At 32.8% G+C, this 19,819-nt stretch overlaps 1 protein-coding gene across 1 annotated transcript in view; it reads left to right on the top strand.

Annotated features, from left to right (window-relative positions):
- Window positions 1-19,819, top strand: part of LOC134705579 (uncharacterized) — a 96,192-nt gene that overhangs the window by 14,436 nt on the left and 61,937 nt on the right. The window contains exons 2-16 of the mRNA XM_063564305.1: window positions 1,259-1,470; window positions 2,955-3,112; window positions 3,609-3,703; window positions 6,415-6,514; window positions 7,003-7,215; window positions 7,499-7,600; window positions 8,623-8,785; window positions 9,392-9,514; window positions 9,932-10,047; window positions 10,593-10,679; window positions 12,466-12,534; window positions 12,981-13,080; window positions 13,687-13,833; window positions 16,890-16,960; window positions 18,565-18,654. Of these exons, the coding sequence (XP_063420375.1) occupies window positions 1,269-1,470; window positions 2,955-3,112; window positions 3,609-3,703; window positions 6,415-6,514; window positions 7,003-7,215; window positions 7,499-7,600; window positions 8,623-8,785; window positions 9,392-9,514; window positions 9,932-10,047; window positions 10,593-10,679; window positions 12,466-12,534; window positions 12,981-13,080; window positions 13,687-13,833; window positions 16,890-16,960; window positions 18,565-18,654 (1,836 nt within the window). The 5' untranslated portion in view covers window positions 1,259-1,268. The remainder of the gene's footprint in view (window positions 1-1,258; window positions 1,471-2,954; window positions 3,113-3,608; window positions 3,704-6,414; window positions 6,515-7,002; window positions 7,216-7,498; window positions 7,601-8,622; window positions 8,786-9,391; window positions 9,515-9,931; window positions 10,048-10,592; window positions 10,680-12,465; window positions 12,535-12,980; window positions 13,081-13,686; window positions 13,834-16,889; window positions 16,961-18,564; window positions 18,655-19,819) is intronic.

The following is a 19,819-nucleotide window of genomic DNA, read 5'->3' as shown; positions in this document are numbered from 1 at the left end:
AAGTTTTAGTATAATTAGTTTATTTATTTCTTGTACTTTCTGCCTAATGAAAACATCATTACATAATGAATGAAGTATTTGATGATGTTTAAGTGAGTACTTAAGGCCACTTTGTACAGTAAAGTGTTCATGCATCCTGCTGCTACATAACTATTTAATGAGTATTCATTATCAGCTATTTATAACTTCCCTTCTACAGGAAATTTCTCAGACAAACACAAGATACATGGTTTACTAATTGTATTACACTATAATTCTTTATTATTGTTCTCTTCATTAATATGAATTAAGACAGTAAATTATGATTTTCATCTTTTCCATTGCCAGATTACATTCAATTCAAAGAATGATGAACAAACCAATTAGTTTACTTTAAGGTTTTAATTGATAGACAATAACATAATAAAACACCAAAAGACTTAGAAGCAAGCATATGATCATCAATTACCAAGGAAGAGAACTCAATGGCAACTGAAAGTATTAGATTCTAAATAATGTTTTCTTTTTAAAGCATTTAGTTTTATTTCTTCTCATCTGCACAGCACTTTATAGAAGAAAAAGTGTCAGAAAAACAGAGATCAATGAGACTAAACTGTACAATAAAATTCTCTAACTGTTGCCACCTTTGATAAATTCTGTGTAAGATGTTGCCCACCCATGCCTTGTAGGGTTGGAAGGGATTTTTTTTGGACCAACAACATAAGTAACATTTTTTAAACAAAAAAGTGTTGTTAGAGCAAGACAAAATCTTTTAAAAAAAAATTATTTTTGATTCTTGTGTATAATTCAGAGTTTAGTATGACGTCCATTATCACTGTACTAGTATACATATTTTTATGTGGCCAGCTGATGGACACCTACCGGTGCAGAATTCTCGCTACATTGAAGACCCATTGGTTTTTGTGTCCTGTCTTGTTTTCTCGGGTAGGATATATCAAGCAATCTGAACTTTATGTTTGGCCTTAATATTTGGACTTTTTTTACTGCTTTATCCTAAAGATGTATGTATAAATATATTCTAGTGACAGTTATACCATCAAATTTCTTATTATATTTATTATGTATACACAATTACATACATGTATTGTGCTTCATTTCTCTGTTAGTTGTTTCTGTTGTATAAATGATTTGATTATTTTAGGAAGAAGCTGCTTCCCAATATTGTACCATGAGTCAGTGCTTACTTTTGTATTTTGTAGGACTGTTGCATTTCTACACAATTAGACATTGTTTCAATGTTTACTTTTCTATTTTGTAGGACTGTTAAGATGGTACACCATCACTTATTTCCTCTGGTATTTCTTTTACTATGGAACCCAGTATACAGTGCTCCACCGCAAATAGATTGCTGTGAATGTGGATCACTAGAACTTAGAAGTCCCAAAGACTTACAACCCAATATTTACCCTTCACCATTCCAAGTTTTAGTCAAAGAAAAACAATATGCACCAGGAGGACTTTCTATAAATGGTAAGAAGAATATAAAGAATTCTGGGATATATTTCCATGTTTTATTCCATTTATAAAAGTAAGAGTTATAAACTTACTATCTAGAATGCTGGATATCAATAACTGTATGACATGGCTGACAATTTCTTCAGCTATGACTGATACAGATGCCTTGAATAGATATAGGAAGATTTGGTATGGATTGAATGGTTACTTCAGGTTTTTAAGGATATCCCTTCAGAAAAGGATAATTGTTCAGAATATTATGTTGGTCTTTTCCAGTGACATTCTGGTATTTTAAGGATTATAAAAAAATGTATCAGCGGTAAATCTCTACATATGTTTTGTAAATTGGATGCTGGGTGTCAAATTTTAGAAAAATAAATTTCAGAATAAAGATCTGTTCAAATGATAATCCATGTTGTCTGGGTGTGTGTAGTGATAAATCATTTATACACCTGTTTAACAAATAACACTACTTCAATATCATGCAGTTTGTGTTCACAAAAATATTTATAAATACTATTTTATCTTTTACATACCAATTTCTTGTAAACTAGAACTGCTTTAATTGTGTAAATCTTTAGAAAATCTTTATTTTAAATGCAGAATTAACCAAGATAAGAAATCAATTTCCTCATGCATAACCATGATAACAGCCATATTTACTAAGAAAGGGCTTTGCTTTTCCACATACTTTTCCACATGCTCTCTTTAAACAGGGACTCAGCTTGCCATACACTAATGGTAAATGGCTTATGAAAAATGATAAGTTGGTCAGTGTAGTCATATTTATAAATATGCTGTTGTTGATATTATCTCCCTTGCTCCTAGGTAATTATTAAGATGATATTTTCATCAACCTTTGCCCCTTTGGTATTATCTTACATTTTTTACCGATTGATTGAAGTAATATCATACTTCAATTTCAGTAGTAAAGTATTTCTTGGTTATGTTGTCAAAGAAATAAATAAAACATATGGATAGTTCTGTATGAGGCCAAAACAAATAATATGTGATCGTATTACCCAAATAATCCTTATTGCTTTTGAATCTCAACTGTTTTTATGCTGTAGCAGATAGGGCATAAAGTTTTTACCCATGTCCGACTAATCACAATGCTTATTAAAACACTGGAAAAAAGATCCTTTGTTTGAATATGAGTGGGCTCACTTTCACCATGTTGGTAAATTTGCAGATTATGCACTCTGATTTTATTTACCTCAAGCAAATGTAGTGAAACTTTTACACAAGCTTATTACCATCAAACAAAATCATGTACGAATTAGGGTGGTGTCACTTTTGCCGTTTTTGAGATATATCCCTTTGCAAATTATATCGAGTTTGTTGTATATTCATGAACTTAGTTGGAATCTGTGTCCCATTGACACATTCTTTGTTTGTTTTATTAACAATACAGAACTCTTGAATGAATACACAGACTTTGTATTACAACCAATATGGTTGTACTTTCTGTTTAATGTAATGTTATTTTATGTTTACAGTAAACATCACATCTTTAGATAACACTAGAACTTTTGTCCACTTTATGCTACAAGCTGTATTTATAAAACAAGATGGCTCTATCAGCAGTGATGATTCAGTTGGAGAGTTTATTAATTTAGATGAAGATAAATACACTACCGTTAAAGATTGTGGAACGGTAAGGCTTCCTATTTATACATATTATCACTTGTACCAATTTAAAAAAAAAAAAATATTTGAACATAGAGATGTTTATTTGCCTGTTTTCTGTATTATTGTATAGTTTTTTCCATCCGTCAATCTGTCATGAACATATTGGACCATTACTAAAAAATGCTTGAACCAATTTGCATGAAACTTATCTCCCTTTGTTTGTTTTCTTATAAATTGCATTTTAAGTTTCTGAGCAGAGCATTATCCTTTCTTGCTGAAACCATACTCATTTTATAGTTCCATACCTGTGGAATAATAACCCCTAGATAATAGATGAACAATACAAAGATCATTTGTGAGTAGATAGATTCCTTGGTGTGACAGACAAAACTTTTATCAGGGAACAGGTATGATTGTCATTTGAAGCTCAAGAAAAATTGTTTATTTACTTTATGCTTTTTTTATAATTGATATTTTTTAAAAGTAAAAGTTGATATAGTATTATTTTCTTACTTTTCTAGTCAGCTATAAAGAGTGTTGACAGACTGAAGAAATCTTTAATAAGATTTTCATGGAAAAACCCTACAGTTAATAAGAAAGGACATATAAAATTCAGGTATTAAACATTACTATGCATAGATTCAGAGGTAAACAAAGACTCTGCAAGGTTCTTTACATACTTGTAATCTTTTAAAAGAAATGTATTTATAAAAATGTGGTAAAGTGCCAATGAGACAACTTCCCCTCCAACATAATGCATAAAAGTAAACAATTATTTGTCAAAGTATGGCTTTCAACACCTAGCCTTGGCTCACACTGAACAGCAAGCTATAAAGGGCCTTATAAATGACTAGTGTAAAACTATTCAAACAGGAAAACCAAAGGTCTAATAAGACAAAAACAAGAAACACTTACAAACCACACCAACAAATGACAACCACTGAACAACAGGTATAGTCAGTTTCTTCTACTATTACAGTTTTGATTTTGTTGAGCAATAACTTTTGGATTAGATGAAAAATTCTATTTCATGCATATGTGGGAAAATTATGTTATCTTGTTGTTGAAACTTTTAATTCTCTGAAACTGAATGAATACTGCTTTTATATGTAAATTGGAGTATGACTAAAATCCGTTTTTATAGAATAATTGAGTGGGAAAAAAACCAAATCACACATAGAAAAAATGAATTGAACAGCTAACTTTTATTTTGCATAACTTTTCTCAATTCTCATTACAAAGTGCCTTAATTTTTATTGGTCGAAGATTGATGACTTAATACACATTTTGATAAGTTTTCGATTCAGATCTCTTTCCTGTATACGTTTTTCATGACTTAATTCGGAAAACTATCAAGTTTCTTTAAGGGTTTATTTTATACTGACAGCAGTGAAGGTTTTTGGACTTTTCCTTGTTGGATGTTTCAAATTTTATTTTTCAATTGTATTGATAAAGAGTAACTTTTTATACGACCGCAAATTTTGAAAAAATTTTCGTCGTATATTGCTATCACGTTGGCGTCGTTGTTGTCGTCCGAATACTTTTAGTTTTCGCACTCTAACTTTAGTAAAAGTGAATAGAAATCTATGAAATTTTAACACAAGGTTTATGACCATAAAAGGAAGGTTGGTATTGATTTTGGGAGTTTTGGTCCCAACATTTTAGGAATTAGGGGCCAAAAAGGGCCCAAATAAGCATTTTCTTGGTTTTCGCACTATAACTTAAGTTTAAGTTAATAGAAATCTATGAAATTTTGACACAAGGTTTATGACAACAAAAGAAAGGTTGGGATTGATTTTGGGAGTTTTGGTTTCAACAGATTAGGAATTAGGGGCCAAAAAAGGGCCCAAATAAGCATTATTCTTGGTTTTCGCACAATAACTTTAGTTTAAGTAAATAGAAATCAATGAAATTAAAACACAAGGTTTATGACCATAAAAGGAAGGTTGGTATTGATTTTGGGAGTTTTGGTCCGAACAGTTTAGGAAAAAGGGGCCCAAAGGGTCCAAAATTAAACTTTGTTTGATTTCATCAAAATTGAATAATTGGGGTTCTTTGATATGCCGAATCTAACTGTGTATGTAGATTCTTAATTTTTGGTCATGTTTTCAAATTGGTCTACATTAAGGTCCAAAGGGTACAAAATTAAACTTAGTTTGATTTTGACAAAAAATTAATCTGTTGGGTTCTTTGATATGTTGAATCTAAAAATGTACTTAGATTCTTGATTATTGGCCCAGTTTTCAAGTTGGTCCAAATCTGGGTCCAAAATTAAAACTTTATTTGATTTCATCAAAAATTGAATAAATGGGGTTCTTTGATATGCCAAATCTAACTGTGCATGTAGATTCTTCATTTTTGGTTCCATTTTCAAATTGGCCTACATTAAGGTCCAAAGGGTCCAAAATGAAACTAAGTTTGATTTTAACAAAAAATTAAATTCTTGGGCCTCTTTGATATGCTGAATCTAAACATGTATTTAGATTTTTGATTATGGGCCCAGTTTTCAAGTTGGTCCAAATCAGGATCTAAAATTATTATATTAAGTATTGTGCAATAACAAGTCTTTTCAATTGCACAGTATTGTGCAATGGCAAGAAATATCTAATTTCACAATATTGTGAAATAGCAATTTTTTTTTTAATTAGAGTTATCTTTCTTTGTCCAGAATAGTAAGCAAGAAATATCTTATTGCAAGAATTATTTTTAATTGGAGTTATCTTTCTTTGTCCAGAATCAACTTTAATCTTTGTTATATACAATATACAATGTATATTCACTTTTTACTACCAACTGATAAATTTAAATAATCTTTACCATTCAGTGATAACAAGCAGTTTTTTTACATCTTAATATTTTATGATGTATTTAAATGAGTAGTTATTGTTGCAAACTCCATTAGAATATTTTAATTGAGATTAGTTTTGGAATAAGGGAAAGGGGGATGTGATTAAAAAATTGGGTTCAATTTTTCTCATTTGAAATTTCATAAATAAAAAGAAAATTTCTTCAAACATTTTTTTGAGATGATTAATATTCAACAGCATAGTGAATTGCTCTAAGAGAAAACAAAAATTTTAAGTTCATTAGAACACATTCATTCTGTGTCAGAAACCTATGCTGTGTCAACTATTTAATCACAATCCAAATTTAGAGCTGAATCCAGCTTGAATGTTGTGTCCATACTTGCCCCAACCGTTCAGGGTTCAACCTCTGCGGTCGTATAAAGCTACGCCCTGCGGAGCATCTGGTTTGTTATTAGTGTTCTAGTTGCTGATTCAAATTCTTGTTATGTATTTGAAGAAGTATTGTGTGATTTTATTACAGAGCAACCATAGTAGAAGATGGAGGAACTAATTACTGGGTCAGAGAATTGTCACATCCAGTAGAAGATGTTAACTTACCTCCCCTTGATATGAGGCCAAATGTAAGTGTACCAGATATATGAACTTTCAAATTAGTTTGTGAAATAAGATAACCCCCCAAAAAATAATATTTTCTGTAAATGCTATTAACAAAGAGTTTTCTAAGTTAATGTCTATTAATAATTTATTTTTGGATGTGACACATCTTTTGATTGGCTGAAGTTGTTTTGTTTATCAGCTCATAGACATAATTTTGTCATGTGACTATGACATCATCAACGTTTTTTCATGGTTTACTATGGTTTAAAATGGAAGTTAGAATTAAATTATAAGAAATGACTGTAATATTTTACATGTCTTTTCGAAATAACATAAAAAATGTAGTGCACACTTTTAAATAACCCACTATGCAAGTTATTCAGTGTGCACCACATTTTTTATGTTATTTTTTCATAGACAGAAAAGATATTACAGTCATTTCTAAGCTAAGTCTATTTGTTGATACTTAGACCCATCTGTCAGTTTTATTTATGTTTCTTATATTTTTTAGAAACACCCACTGATACCTGTGATAAACACAGAGGAATGTGGAAGAGCCAAGGGATGCTACAGGGTACCAGAAGGCTGCTGGGAACCATACTGTGATTACATTGCCACCTGGAGGAGAACAGCTGGCAATAATTATGAAATAGAACTTGGAGCAATGACAGATGGTGTGACTGATAGATATGTTGCCATGGCAATATCTGATGACATCAGATGGGTTTGTTTTTCTTGAACACTTACTTTCAGTAAATATATGTCTTTCAGAAGTTATAGATAAAAAAGAACATTTGTTTAAATTGTTTCATATGAATAATGTGGACTTGATAAAAACCATTCTGTCTTGAAAACACAACAAAAATATGAACGAAATATTATTAAGATTTACAAAACAATCCTGTTTGTGCACCCTGACAATTCTATTTCTAGACATGGTTGACATGGAGGTTAACATATTGTATATTTTTTCTGGATTTAGAATTAAAGCTTCGATATATTTCCAGGGAGATGATGTAGTGTTACAATGTGTACACAATGGAACTTCAAAAGAGACACAAGTAAATGTAGGGAGGAGTGTAGACGATCACAGTACAGTGCTGGAAGAAGTAAGTATTTAAGGACAATACAGAGCCACAGATTTTAGAATTGTCTTCTTTACAATGATACTATTATTTTGGCTGAGTAGCAGAAATGATACATTATATAAGATCATTTTTTCTAATACGTAAGTGGGGTAATTTTCATGAGAGGTTTGACCTACCGAATTAGACTTTTTACCGGATTTGTAATCACATAAGCAACACGACGGGTGCCGCGTGTGGAGCAGGATCTGCTTACCCTTCCGAAGCACCTGAGATCACCCCTAGTTTTTGGTGGGGTTCGTGTTGTTTATTCTTTAGTTTTATATGTTGTGTCATGTGTACTATTGTTTTTCTGTTTGTCTTTTTCATTTTTAGCCATGGCGTTGTCAGTTTGTTTTAGATTTACGAGTTTGACTGTCCTTTTGGTATCTTTCGTCCCTCTTTTCTTAATCTAGAAAATTTGGGGACTGAAATGAAGTCTCTTAAATATCCCATTGCTTTATTTTAATCTGTTAAAAACAGAACAATAACAGAAACAGTTTGGAAATAAAACCTTATGGTTTGACTCTATAAATGATGAAATTAAAAATTAAAAAATCAACCATTTGACAGTATAAGATATCATGTGATGTCTAGATGTCGAGGATGTATGAACATGCAGTTGAACCCAGTACAGGGAGATGGAGAAGTGTGCTCTCTGCTTGAAGAAAATTTTAAAAGAACACTTTGAGGATCAACAGGCTACCTGTTGAAAGGCAAATCTTGCAAACCCCTTTGTCTTTGCTGTTCAAATTATTGCTTTATTTGTTCTCATCTTTAAGATATATTTACTATACACCATTGAACAAACAACATTCAATTAATTGATTTGGGTATTATTGATTTTAAAGGTATTATTGATTTGATTGGCAAACAGGCTATAGCATGATTCATAAATATAAAATACTTTGCTAAAAGGTTTACACAATGAACTATTTGATAGTAAATGATTTGTCAAAGAACTTAAAATATTCCTTGCTGATTATTTGTTTTCTCTTATTTTTCAGCAACGTGTACAAGATAATGCTATAGTTGGTCCTACAGAAGGTCCATTAGGTCAGATATGGGGTAAAAGGTTAAGATGTAGATTTACTGTGTCTACAGGAGCCATTCCTGGCTTCCCAGAGGGTTACAAACACATCCTAATGTCCAGAGGTGGAGCATCTAATGGTATGTATAATTAGGTAGCACTGATGTAGCTCAGCAACACCATACCTTAGAAATGTTTATGTTTATATTACATATATAAAAAGAAGATGTGGTATGATTGCCAATGAGACAACTATCCACAAAAGACCAAAATAACATTAACAAATATAGGTCACCGTACTGCTTTCAACAATGATCAAAGCCTAGTCAGCTATAAAAGGCCCCAATAAGACAATGTAAAACAATTCAAACGAGAAAACTAACAGCTTTATTTATGTAAAAAAATGAACGAAAAACAAATATGTAACACATAAACAAACGACAACCACTGAATTACAGGCTCCTGACTTGGGACAGGCACATACATAAATCATGTGGTGGGGTTAAACATGTTAGCGGGATCCCAACCCTCCTCCTAACCTGGGACAGTGGTATCACAGTACAACATAAGAACGAACTATAAAAAGCAGTTGAAAAAGGCTCAACTCATCAGATAGACAAAAAATAATATGTTTATGTCTCTCCTCCAGTACAAAGTTATGTTATTTTGAAGTAGGTTACTTTCTATACTAGTATTTTCATAGCTTTTATACAGAATTTGAATGAAATGTTGTATTATTATTGTAGGTGTCTCACAGAGGCATGGACATGGGGTTGGAGAGATTCCAGTAGCAACACCAGACCAAGTCAGTTTACAAGAGAAACATAATGTTGGAGACTTTGCCAGGTTTTCACTTGTCAAAGCCCATGGTTAGTCTGTTATTTATTGCACACAGCTAAAACTGTGTCCCTTCTTTTGGTAACTTGCTATTTCTATTGATATGAGTCAGACTTAAAAAGAGTCTCATTAAGAAATGTGGAAAAAAAACAATGACTGTCTTTCCATAAATTCCTCATACATCACTTGTGACAGAAAATGCTGGATATTAACATATCAATGATCTACAATTCAATGGCTGGAAATAATCATATTTCTTAACACCACCCCTATTTTTGCCCCTCGTGGGTCATGTGGCTCAATATTTACTACTGGCATACTATTACATTACCATTTATTTTTATTTTTTCTTTGGATAAATTTTGTATTGGCTTTTGTTTATTGCCATGAATTATTATTTCCTCCCTAACTATTTTTTTTTGTTATGTTATATTCAAATATTTTGTCAGGTATTTTGATGATTTTGGCCTGGGCCTTCTTTGGAACAACTGGACTTCTTTGGACCAAGTACTACAAAACAATGTGGCCTAATAAGAGATTTTATGGAGAAAGATACTGGTTTGTTGTAAGTTATTTACTTTGATTCATTTAGACATATTTGCAGTTTAATAGAAATCAATCTTTATTCAATTAATATAAATAAGAAGATGTGGTATGAGTGTGCATGCCAATGAAACAATTCAATGTATAAAAAGATAACAGTAATAGGTCATAGTACAGCCTTGAACCCAAAACCTTTGCTCATTTCAAAGAGCAAGTTATAATGGGCACCAAAATGACTAGTGTAAAATTATTCAAATAGGAAAACTAAGTCTAATCTTTATAAAATAAAAACAGGAAACATCTATGAACCACACCAACAAACGACAACCACTGAAAGACAAAATCCTGACTTTAGACAGGTGCATACAAGCATACATTAAAATGAAACATTTTTCAAATGGTTGATATTACATGTACTTTTACCATATGTCTGTGTCAACATGTTTTTTTTTCCTGATGGGAAATTATTGCTGCTTATGAATTATATTTGGATACTATTGTGAGGTTTTATTAACAGTTCAATTTTGTGTATATAATCAGATAACTTTTAATGACTTTTATTTGCAGGCCCATTTTAACTGTATGGTGATGTTGGTCCTACTGGTTGTAATAGCATTCATAATCATATTTGTAGAAGTTGGTGGATATAGTAGGGTAAGCAAAATATACTCATGAATAAATTATACTCTTTCAATAACATGTCCTAATGTCACTTTACATTTGCTGTTGTTACTAACAGTCTATAATTTAGTTACCAACATTTTCATTTCTCACAACCCAATTATTTCATTTAAACTGTTCTAAGAATAGTTTTTGTGAATTCATATTTCAACCATTGTTAAATTATTTAACCTTCTAATATAAGCTTTAAAATACAGCTGAAGTTTGCTATCAAAGTTAATATTTCCGTGACTATTTTAAGAGAATAATGTAAACTAGAACAGGTTTGCATCATAGAAGGTATGTCAGTATCCAGAAAAAGACAGTTATTGTAGTTTTTCTATTCATTTACTATGATTAGGGACAAAAGAATGTTACTTTATGTGTTCTCTTTATTGACTTTGGTTAGGAACAATTATACATTACTTTAGTTTTTTCTATTCATTAACTTTGGTTAGGGACCGAAGAAGGTTATCTTATTTGATCTTTTCATTAACTTTGGTTAGGGACCGAAGAAGGTTATCTTATTTTATCTTTTCATTAACTTTGATTGGGAACAAAAAAGGGTACTGTAGTTTTTCTATTCATTAACTTTGGTTGGGGACGAAAGAAGGGTGTGGTAGTTTTTCTTTTCACTGATTTCGGTTGGGGACAAAAGAAGGATGCAGTAGTTTTTCTTTTCACTGACTAGGTAAAGGAAATATTATGTTTATTTCAGAAAGAAGTTAAAAGGTTAGGAGAGATAATGTTTGGTGACAAAATTTATAATCTAATGACAATTAACATTTATTTGAAATAAAATATGTAAAAGGAGTCAAACTCAGTCACTGTAGTTTAGGGGTATTTTCTGTGAATGGTATTCAGATAATTTTCAGTTTGGAAGCTGAAATAGCTCTGTCATCATTCCTTATCCATTGAAAAATTGCTGACAAATATTTGCCAAAAAACATTGATTGATGATTTTTTTCATGTTAACAGAGTTTACCAAAGGTAATTGTGTAATTCTTTCAATACTGGAAATCAAAATGTTTTAAGGTTATCAGTATAATAAAATTAAAACTTCTTGTACAAAAGGGAATTTTATGTTAAGGTTACACAATGTGCATGTATATGATATATCTTAACTAACTCACACAACATAACAAAAAAACATTCACAATGTCACTATGTAATTATAAATACAGATGAATAACTGGAAAATGTATTATGGTAACGGTATTGGATGGTATGGAAGATTACGATTATCCAGATAAGATTTATCAAATAAAACTAGGATTTTTTGGAAAGATGAACTTATTTGATAGCTCAAATTGAGGTGCATGACAACTGGGTTTAAAGATATAATCTGAAGTATTGAAAAAATATTATTTTACTTGAAACATGTACAAAGAGAAAAGTTCTATGTAATTTCTTTCTTGTCGTATAGTAGAGCATTTAAGAGTTTTCTAGTAAATTTATTTAAACTAGTTACCAGTAGATTGTAAACTTAAATTTACTTCTTGGAAAGGGTTTAGTTGATGACAATTTGATAACAACCCAACAACATTAAAATCAAAAAGACTTCTAGATGTTGACCTTTATTTTTCAGTCTTAGCAAAGTGTCCATGAATGTCACATTAGTTAAAACATTACTATTTTTTCTTATTTAACAGAAAATACTGTAGTCATGCTATCTATACAAAATTTATCAAATAAAACTATGATTTTTTGGAAAGATGAACTTACTTAACTGACAATTCATGTACTAAAATATTAAATTGACATGCACTTTCTATTACAGGCAGATTATCTCCCCTATGAAGCACATCCTATTCTAGGAATCATCATCTTCTGTTGTATACTTCTAAATGTAAGTATGATAATTACAGAATCTGTAGTGGTGTTTGAAGTTCATATGTTATGCTCAATGAATTCAAGAAGTTATAAAGTTAATACTTGCAATTTGTTGACACCACCTTATGTTATTCCATTCCCTTTCTTCAGTTTGCCTCAACAAAATTGTATGAAATTATACACCAGGCTTATTACCACAAAACACGGATCAAGTTTGAATTTTGGTGGTGTCACTTCTAGAGTTATGCCCCTTCACAAACGAAAAAATTGCATAAACCCAATTTTATTTAACTTATACACAATACTTAGATCATGCACAATTTGGGTAGGGTCACTTTTACAGTTATGTCCCTTATATGCAAGTGGGGGTATTATGTGTGTCCCATGGACACTTTCGCCATTTATTTTAAGATGTAGTTGTTGAGTGAAGAATTAAAATCTAGACTATTTTTTCCCTTTCAGCCAATCATTGCCTTACTAAGACCAGCAGAAGATCACAAGTGTAGACCTGTAGTCAACTGGATCCATTGGTTCTTTGGTACAGTTGGCTGGTGTCTTGCAAGTAAGTATATTGTTAGGGGTTAAAGTTGTTATTTTATAGAATAAAAGGGAAATGTCCACAATTATGTTTCAACTAAAGGTTGTTATAATACACAAAAAGGGATTAATATTCTAAGATACCGTATAGCGGGTTATTTTCGCGGGGTGTAAATTTTCGCGAATAGAACAAAATCGCTTAAATAAAATCCGCCAATTTAAAAGTGTACATTCAAAGGTAATGTTAAAAATGTTGAATCCGCCAAAATAATAACCGCCAAAATTTTTCGTATACCTTATTCAATGAAAATCGCGAAATTTTACACCCACGAAAATAACCCGCTATACAGTATGAATGAATGATTTTTATTTGCAAAAGCATATAGAACATTCTATGGCAATACATGATATATACATAATGTGACAAAAGACTGGTAAAAGAGAACAATACAATAATATATGAACTGTCTTATAATCAAACTTTCTTCTCATGTCACTCAACTTTGTCAGAGACTTAATAAATTTGTTTTATTTCACTTTCAAAAAGTTTTAAAACATGTTTTTTCCAGGAAATGTACAAAACAAAGAGTCACATGTTTATTTGATTGTTTATTTGATTATTCTATTTTAGTTCCTAACATGTTCATCGGCATGGACTTCGGCAAGGCTATGGTGCCATGGTGGGCCACATGGATTCTGTGTATCTACATTCTGTACCACATCATTGTAGAGATAACACTAGAGGTCCATCAATGCTGCACACACAAGAAAAATAAAGGTAGGCTCATGTTCTGTACCACATCATTGTAGATATAACACTAGAGGTCCATCAATGCTGTACACACAAGAAAAATAAAGGTAGGCTCATGTTCTGTACCACATCATTGTAGATATAACACTAGAGGTCCATCAATGCTGTACACACAAGAAAAATAAAGGTAGGCTCATGTTCTGTACCACATCATTGTAGAGATAACACTAGAGGTCCATCAATGCTGCACTCACAAGAAAAATAAAGGTAGGATCATGTTCTGTACCACATCATTGTAGAGATAACACTTGAGGTCCATCAATGCTGCACTCACAAGAAAAATAAAGGTAGGCTCATGTTCTGTACCACATCATTGTAGAAATAACACTAGAGGTCCATCAATGCTGCACTCACAAGAAAAATAAAGATAGGCTCAGGTTCTGTACCACATCATTGTAGATATAACACTAGAGGTCCATCAATGCTGCACACACAAGAAAAATAAAGGTAGGCTCATGTTCTGTACCACATCATTGTAGAAATAACACTAGAGGTCCATCAATGCTGCACTCACAAGAAAAATAAAGATAGGCTCAGGTTCTGTACCACATCATTGTAGATATAACACTAGAGGTCCATCAATGCTGTACACACAAGAAAAATAAAGGTAGGCTCATGTTCTGTACCACATCATTGTAGAAATAACACTAGAGGTCCATCAATGCTGCACACACAAGAAAAATAAAGGTAGGCTCATGTTCTGTACCACATCATTGTAGAAATAACACTAGAGGTCCATCAATGCTGCACTCACAAGAAAAATAAAGATAGGCTCAGGTTCTGTACCACATCATTGTAGATATAACACTAGAGGTCCATCAATGCTGCACACACAAGAAAAATAAAGGTAGGCTCATGTTCTGTACCACATCATTGTAGAAATAACACTAGAGGTCCATCAATGCTGCACTCACAAGAAAAATAAAGATAGGCTCATGTTCTGTACCACATCATTGTAGAAATAACACTAGAGGTCCATCAATGCTGCACACACAAGAAAAATAAAGGTAGGCTCATGTTCTGTACCACATCATTGTAGAAATAACACTAGAGGTCCATCAATGCTGCACTCACAAGAAAAATAAAGATAGGCTCAGGTTCTGTACCACATCATTGTAGATATAACACTAGAGGTCCATCAATGCTGCACTCACAAGAAAAATAAAGGTAGGCTCATGTTCTGTACCACATCAATGTAGAGATAACACTAGAGGTCCATCAATGCTGCACTCACAAGAAAAATAAAGGAAGGCTCAAGGTTCTGTACCACATCATTGTAGAGATAACACTAGAGGTCCATCAATGCTGCACTCACAAGAAAAATAAAGGTAGGCTCATGTTCTGTACCACATCATTGTAGATATAACACTAGAGGTCCATCAATGCTGCACTCACAAGAAAAATAAAGGTAGGCTCATGTTCTGTACCACATCATTGTAGATATAACACTAGAGGTCCATCAATGCTGCACACACAAGAAAAATAAAGGTAGGCTCATGTTCTGTACCACATCATTGTAGAGATAACACTAGAGGTCCATCAATGCTGCACTCACAAGAAAAATAAAGGAAGGCTCATGTTCTGTACCACATCATTGTAGAGATAACACTAGAGGTCCATCAATGCTGCACTCACAAGAAAAATAAAGGTAGGCTCATGTTCTGTACCACATCATTGTAGAGATAACACTAGAGGTCCATCAATGCTGCACTCACAAGAAAAATAAAGGTAGGCTCATGTTCTGTACCACATCATTGTAGAGATAACACTAGAGGTCCATCAATGCTGCACTCACAAGAAAAATAAAGGTAGGCTCATGTTCTGTACCACATCATTGTAGTGATAACACTAGAGGTCCATCAATGCTGCACACACAAGAAAAATAAAGGTAGGCTCATGTTCTGTACCACATCATTGTAGAAATAACACTAGAGGTCCATCAATGCTGTACACACAAGAAAAATAAAGGTAGGCTCATGTTCTGTACCACATCATTGTAGATATAACACTAGAGGTCCATCAATGCTGTACACACAAGAAAAATAAAGGTAGGCTCATGTTCTGTACCACATCATTGTAGAAATAACACTAGAGGTCCATCAATGCTGCACTCACAAGAAAAATAAAGATAGGCTCAGGTTCTGTACCACATCATTGTAGATATAACACTAGAGGTCCATCAATGCTGTACACACAAGAAAAATAAAGGTAGGCTCATGTTCTGTACCACATCATTGTAGAAATAACACTAGAGGTCCATCAATGCTGTACACACAAGAAAAATAAAGATAGGCTCATGTTCTGTACCACATCATTGTAGAGATAACACTAGAGGTCCATCAATGCTGCACACACAAGAAAAATAAAGGTAGGCTCATGTTCTGTACCACATCATTGTAGAGATAACACTAGAGGTCCATCAATGCTGTACTCACAAGAAAAATAAAGGTAGGCTCATGTTCTGTACCACATCATTGTAGAGATAACACTAGAGGTCCATCAATGCTGTACACACAAGAAAAATAAAGGTAGGCTCATGTTCTGTACCACATCATTGTAGAGATAACACTAGAGGTCCATCAATGCTGCACACACAAGAAAAATAAAGGTAGGATCAAGGTTTCTAGGATAAATTTTAAAAAAAATTTGATAGAATTAAAGATCAGAAAATAAAAAAAGGAAGATGAGGTATGATTGCCAATGAGATAACCCATCACAAAATACCAAATGCCACATGTCACCGTATGGCCTTCAACAATAAGCAAATCACATACCGCATAGTCAGCAAATAAAAGGCCACGAAATGACTATTGTAAAACAATTTAAACAAGAAAAATAACAGCTTATTTAATGTACAAAAAAAATTAAAAAAAAAAATATGTAACACATCAACCCCTGAATTACAGGTTTCCTGAATTGTAACAGACACATACATTAAGTATGATAAAATGAGATACAGAAACCTATATTTATTTACTCATCTTTGATTAGGTAAGTTTAATGAATATGATTTGTGTTTTCAGAGAGAAGGAAGAAGTATGAATTCCAGAAACGTGATAATCCTAAAGTGAGAATTCCAGAACCAGAACCTGCTGTAAGTTTTTGGAACATTTGCCCCTCTTCCTCTTTTATAGTAAGGGGAATAATATTTCATCTGCATTTCTCAGTCTGTTTGTTCATCAGCCAACCGAGTGATCTAAACACTTATCAACCATTTATCAAACTGTAACACTTACCTGTCAACATTGCCAGTTACAACCCCACACATGGCATTTGACTCCACTTACCTGTCAACATTGAGGTTGCCAGTTACAACCCCACACATGGCATTTGACTCCACTTACCTGTCAACATTGAGGTTGCCAGTTACAACCCCACACATGGCATTTGACTCCACTTACCTGTCAACATTGAGGTTGCCAGTTACAACCCCACACATGGCATTTGACTCCACTTACCTGTCAACATTGAGGTTGCCAGTTACAACCCCACACATGGCATTTGACTCCACTTACCTGTCAACATTGAGGTTTGCCAGTTACAACCCCACACATGGCATTTGACTCCACTTACCTGTTAATATTGAGGTTGCCAGTTACAACCCCACACATGGCATTTGACTCCACTGACCTGTCAATATTGAGTTTGCCAGTTACAACCCCACACATGGCATTTGACTCCACTTACCTGTCAACATTGAGGTTGCCAGTTACAACCCCACACATGGCATTTGACTCCACTTACCTGTCAACATTGAGGTTGCCAGTTACAACCCCACACATGGCATTTGACTCCACTTACCTGTCAACATTGAGGTTGCCAGTTACAACCCCACACATGGCATTTGACTCCACTTACCGGTCAACATTGAGGTTGCCAGTTACAACCCCACACATGGCATTTGACTCCACTTACCTGTCAACATTGAGGTTGCCAGTTACAACCCCACACATGGCATTTGACTCCACTTACCTGTCAACATTGAGGTTGCCAGTTTCAACCCCACACATGGCATTTGACTCCACTTACCGGTCAACATTGAGGTTGCCAGTTACAACCCCACACATGGCATTGGACTCCACTTACCTGTCAACATTGAGGTTGCCAGTTACAACCCCACACATGGCATTTGACTCCACTTACCTGTCAACATTGAGGTTGCCAGTTACAACCCCACACATGGCATTTGACTCCACTTACCTGTCAATATTGAGGTTGCCAGTTACAACCCCACACATGGCATTGCATTCCAATATTGAGGTTGCCAGTTACAACCCCACACATGGCATTTGACTCCAATTTTAAGTGACTAGAATTAGCAGTTTTCCAGTTGAAGGTTGCAGTTCTCGCTGGCCAATACGACTTCCTATATCTTAAAAACTAGCTACTACAATATAGCCAATAGTTCTGAAAATGAACTCATCTTAGATACCAGAATTGAAATTTTGATTTGTGCCAGACATGCTTTTTGTCTACAAAAGACTCATCAGTGTGACACTTGAATCAAAAGTTAAGAGGCCAAATAAAGTGCAAAGTTGAAGAGCATTGAGGACCAAAAATTCCTAAAAATGTTGCCAAATACTGCTTAGGTAACATATCTCTAAGAGGCATTAAACACAAAACAATTAGTCATTCTAGTTAACCAAAATAGAACACATGAAGGTCTGATACTTAATTTTATTATTTTTTTGGTTTCAGGGTCGAGTCTTCAAGAGGAACATGTTATTTGTCCACTTTATAATAACATGTATAGTGAACCTAATAATGCTGATCGCCATTGCTGCATCTTAAATCAACAGATTGGTGAAGAAGGAGAGATAACCAAGGACAGGTCACTAGACATAAAAGAAAGAGAATGAAAAGAACATTTAATTTTGATCTGTAAAATGATTTGTAATGCAATTTTATGTTATTATAAGCTACTGTGATTCTTCTATTGTAAAAATAGATATAAATATCGTGTACAATTAGCTTTTTATGCATTAGAAGAAAAGGTTCAACAAATCTATAAGTAATTGAAAATGATGAGCAAAAAATACTCTTAATGTAAATCAAATTTATGTTTCGTAAATGGATGTTTTCAAGCAATATTTGCATTGAAAAATAGGTTTCGTTAAATGAATTTTTAGAATTATTAATTACTTTAGGATAAATAGATAATTATGATATAGTAAAATGATTCAAGTTGATTTTTCTGCCATATACTCAAAAGACATTTTGTCTCTAAAAATGTAAAACATTCCATGGGAAAACTCAGGTCATGATTGAACTGGTCCATGGAACCTTCAGATTGATTTTTTTTTTTAAATTATTTAAAAAATTAAAAAATTATTACTTTCAGTAGTTGTGTTTACAAAAATAAACAATTGTAACTAAATGTGTTGCTGTTTCTTATATCAACTGTTTCATATCTTATGCAGTATATTGTATACCTTAGCTTTTACTTTTTGTAAGATTAATTGAATGTATAAAAAAACCTTTAAAAAAACCAGGGAAATCAATATGATACCAATAGTATTGCCATTTGATAAATTTGCACTTTGTTTTGAACAGTAAACTTTCTGAATTTATACTTGTTAATAGAGGTTGTTCAATTTAATTAACAATATATCAGGAATTCCTGACAATTATGACTAACTGATATCTTTATATGATTTTATATCTTGAAAGATATTTGATAAATGAAAATGTTACTTATTTTGTACTGTTACGCAATGAACCCTTTGATATCATTTATAAATGTAATTACACATACACTTTGTTTATGTGTAGTATTGATACAGTGTATGATGAAAAATGTGTGTTCAACAAAAATGATATATAACATGCTGGTAATATGTTAAACTTTCTTCCAGAGATAATGGCTTATACTAGCCTTCTTTATTGCATACTTTGGATATATATATATAAGCTTTAATTCAGATGCTGTTAAAAGCACTTCAAAAGTGGACAG

Source organism: Mytilus trossulus, chromosome 1 (assembly GCF_036588685.1).
Source record: "Mytilus trossulus isolate FHL-02 chromosome 1, PNRI_Mtr1.1.1.hap1, whole genome shotgun sequence".
NCBI lineage: Eukaryota > Metazoa > Mollusca > Bivalvia > Mytilida > Mytilidae > Mytilus > Mytilus trossulus.
This window is presented reverse-complemented; position numbering and strand designations above follow the sequence as displayed.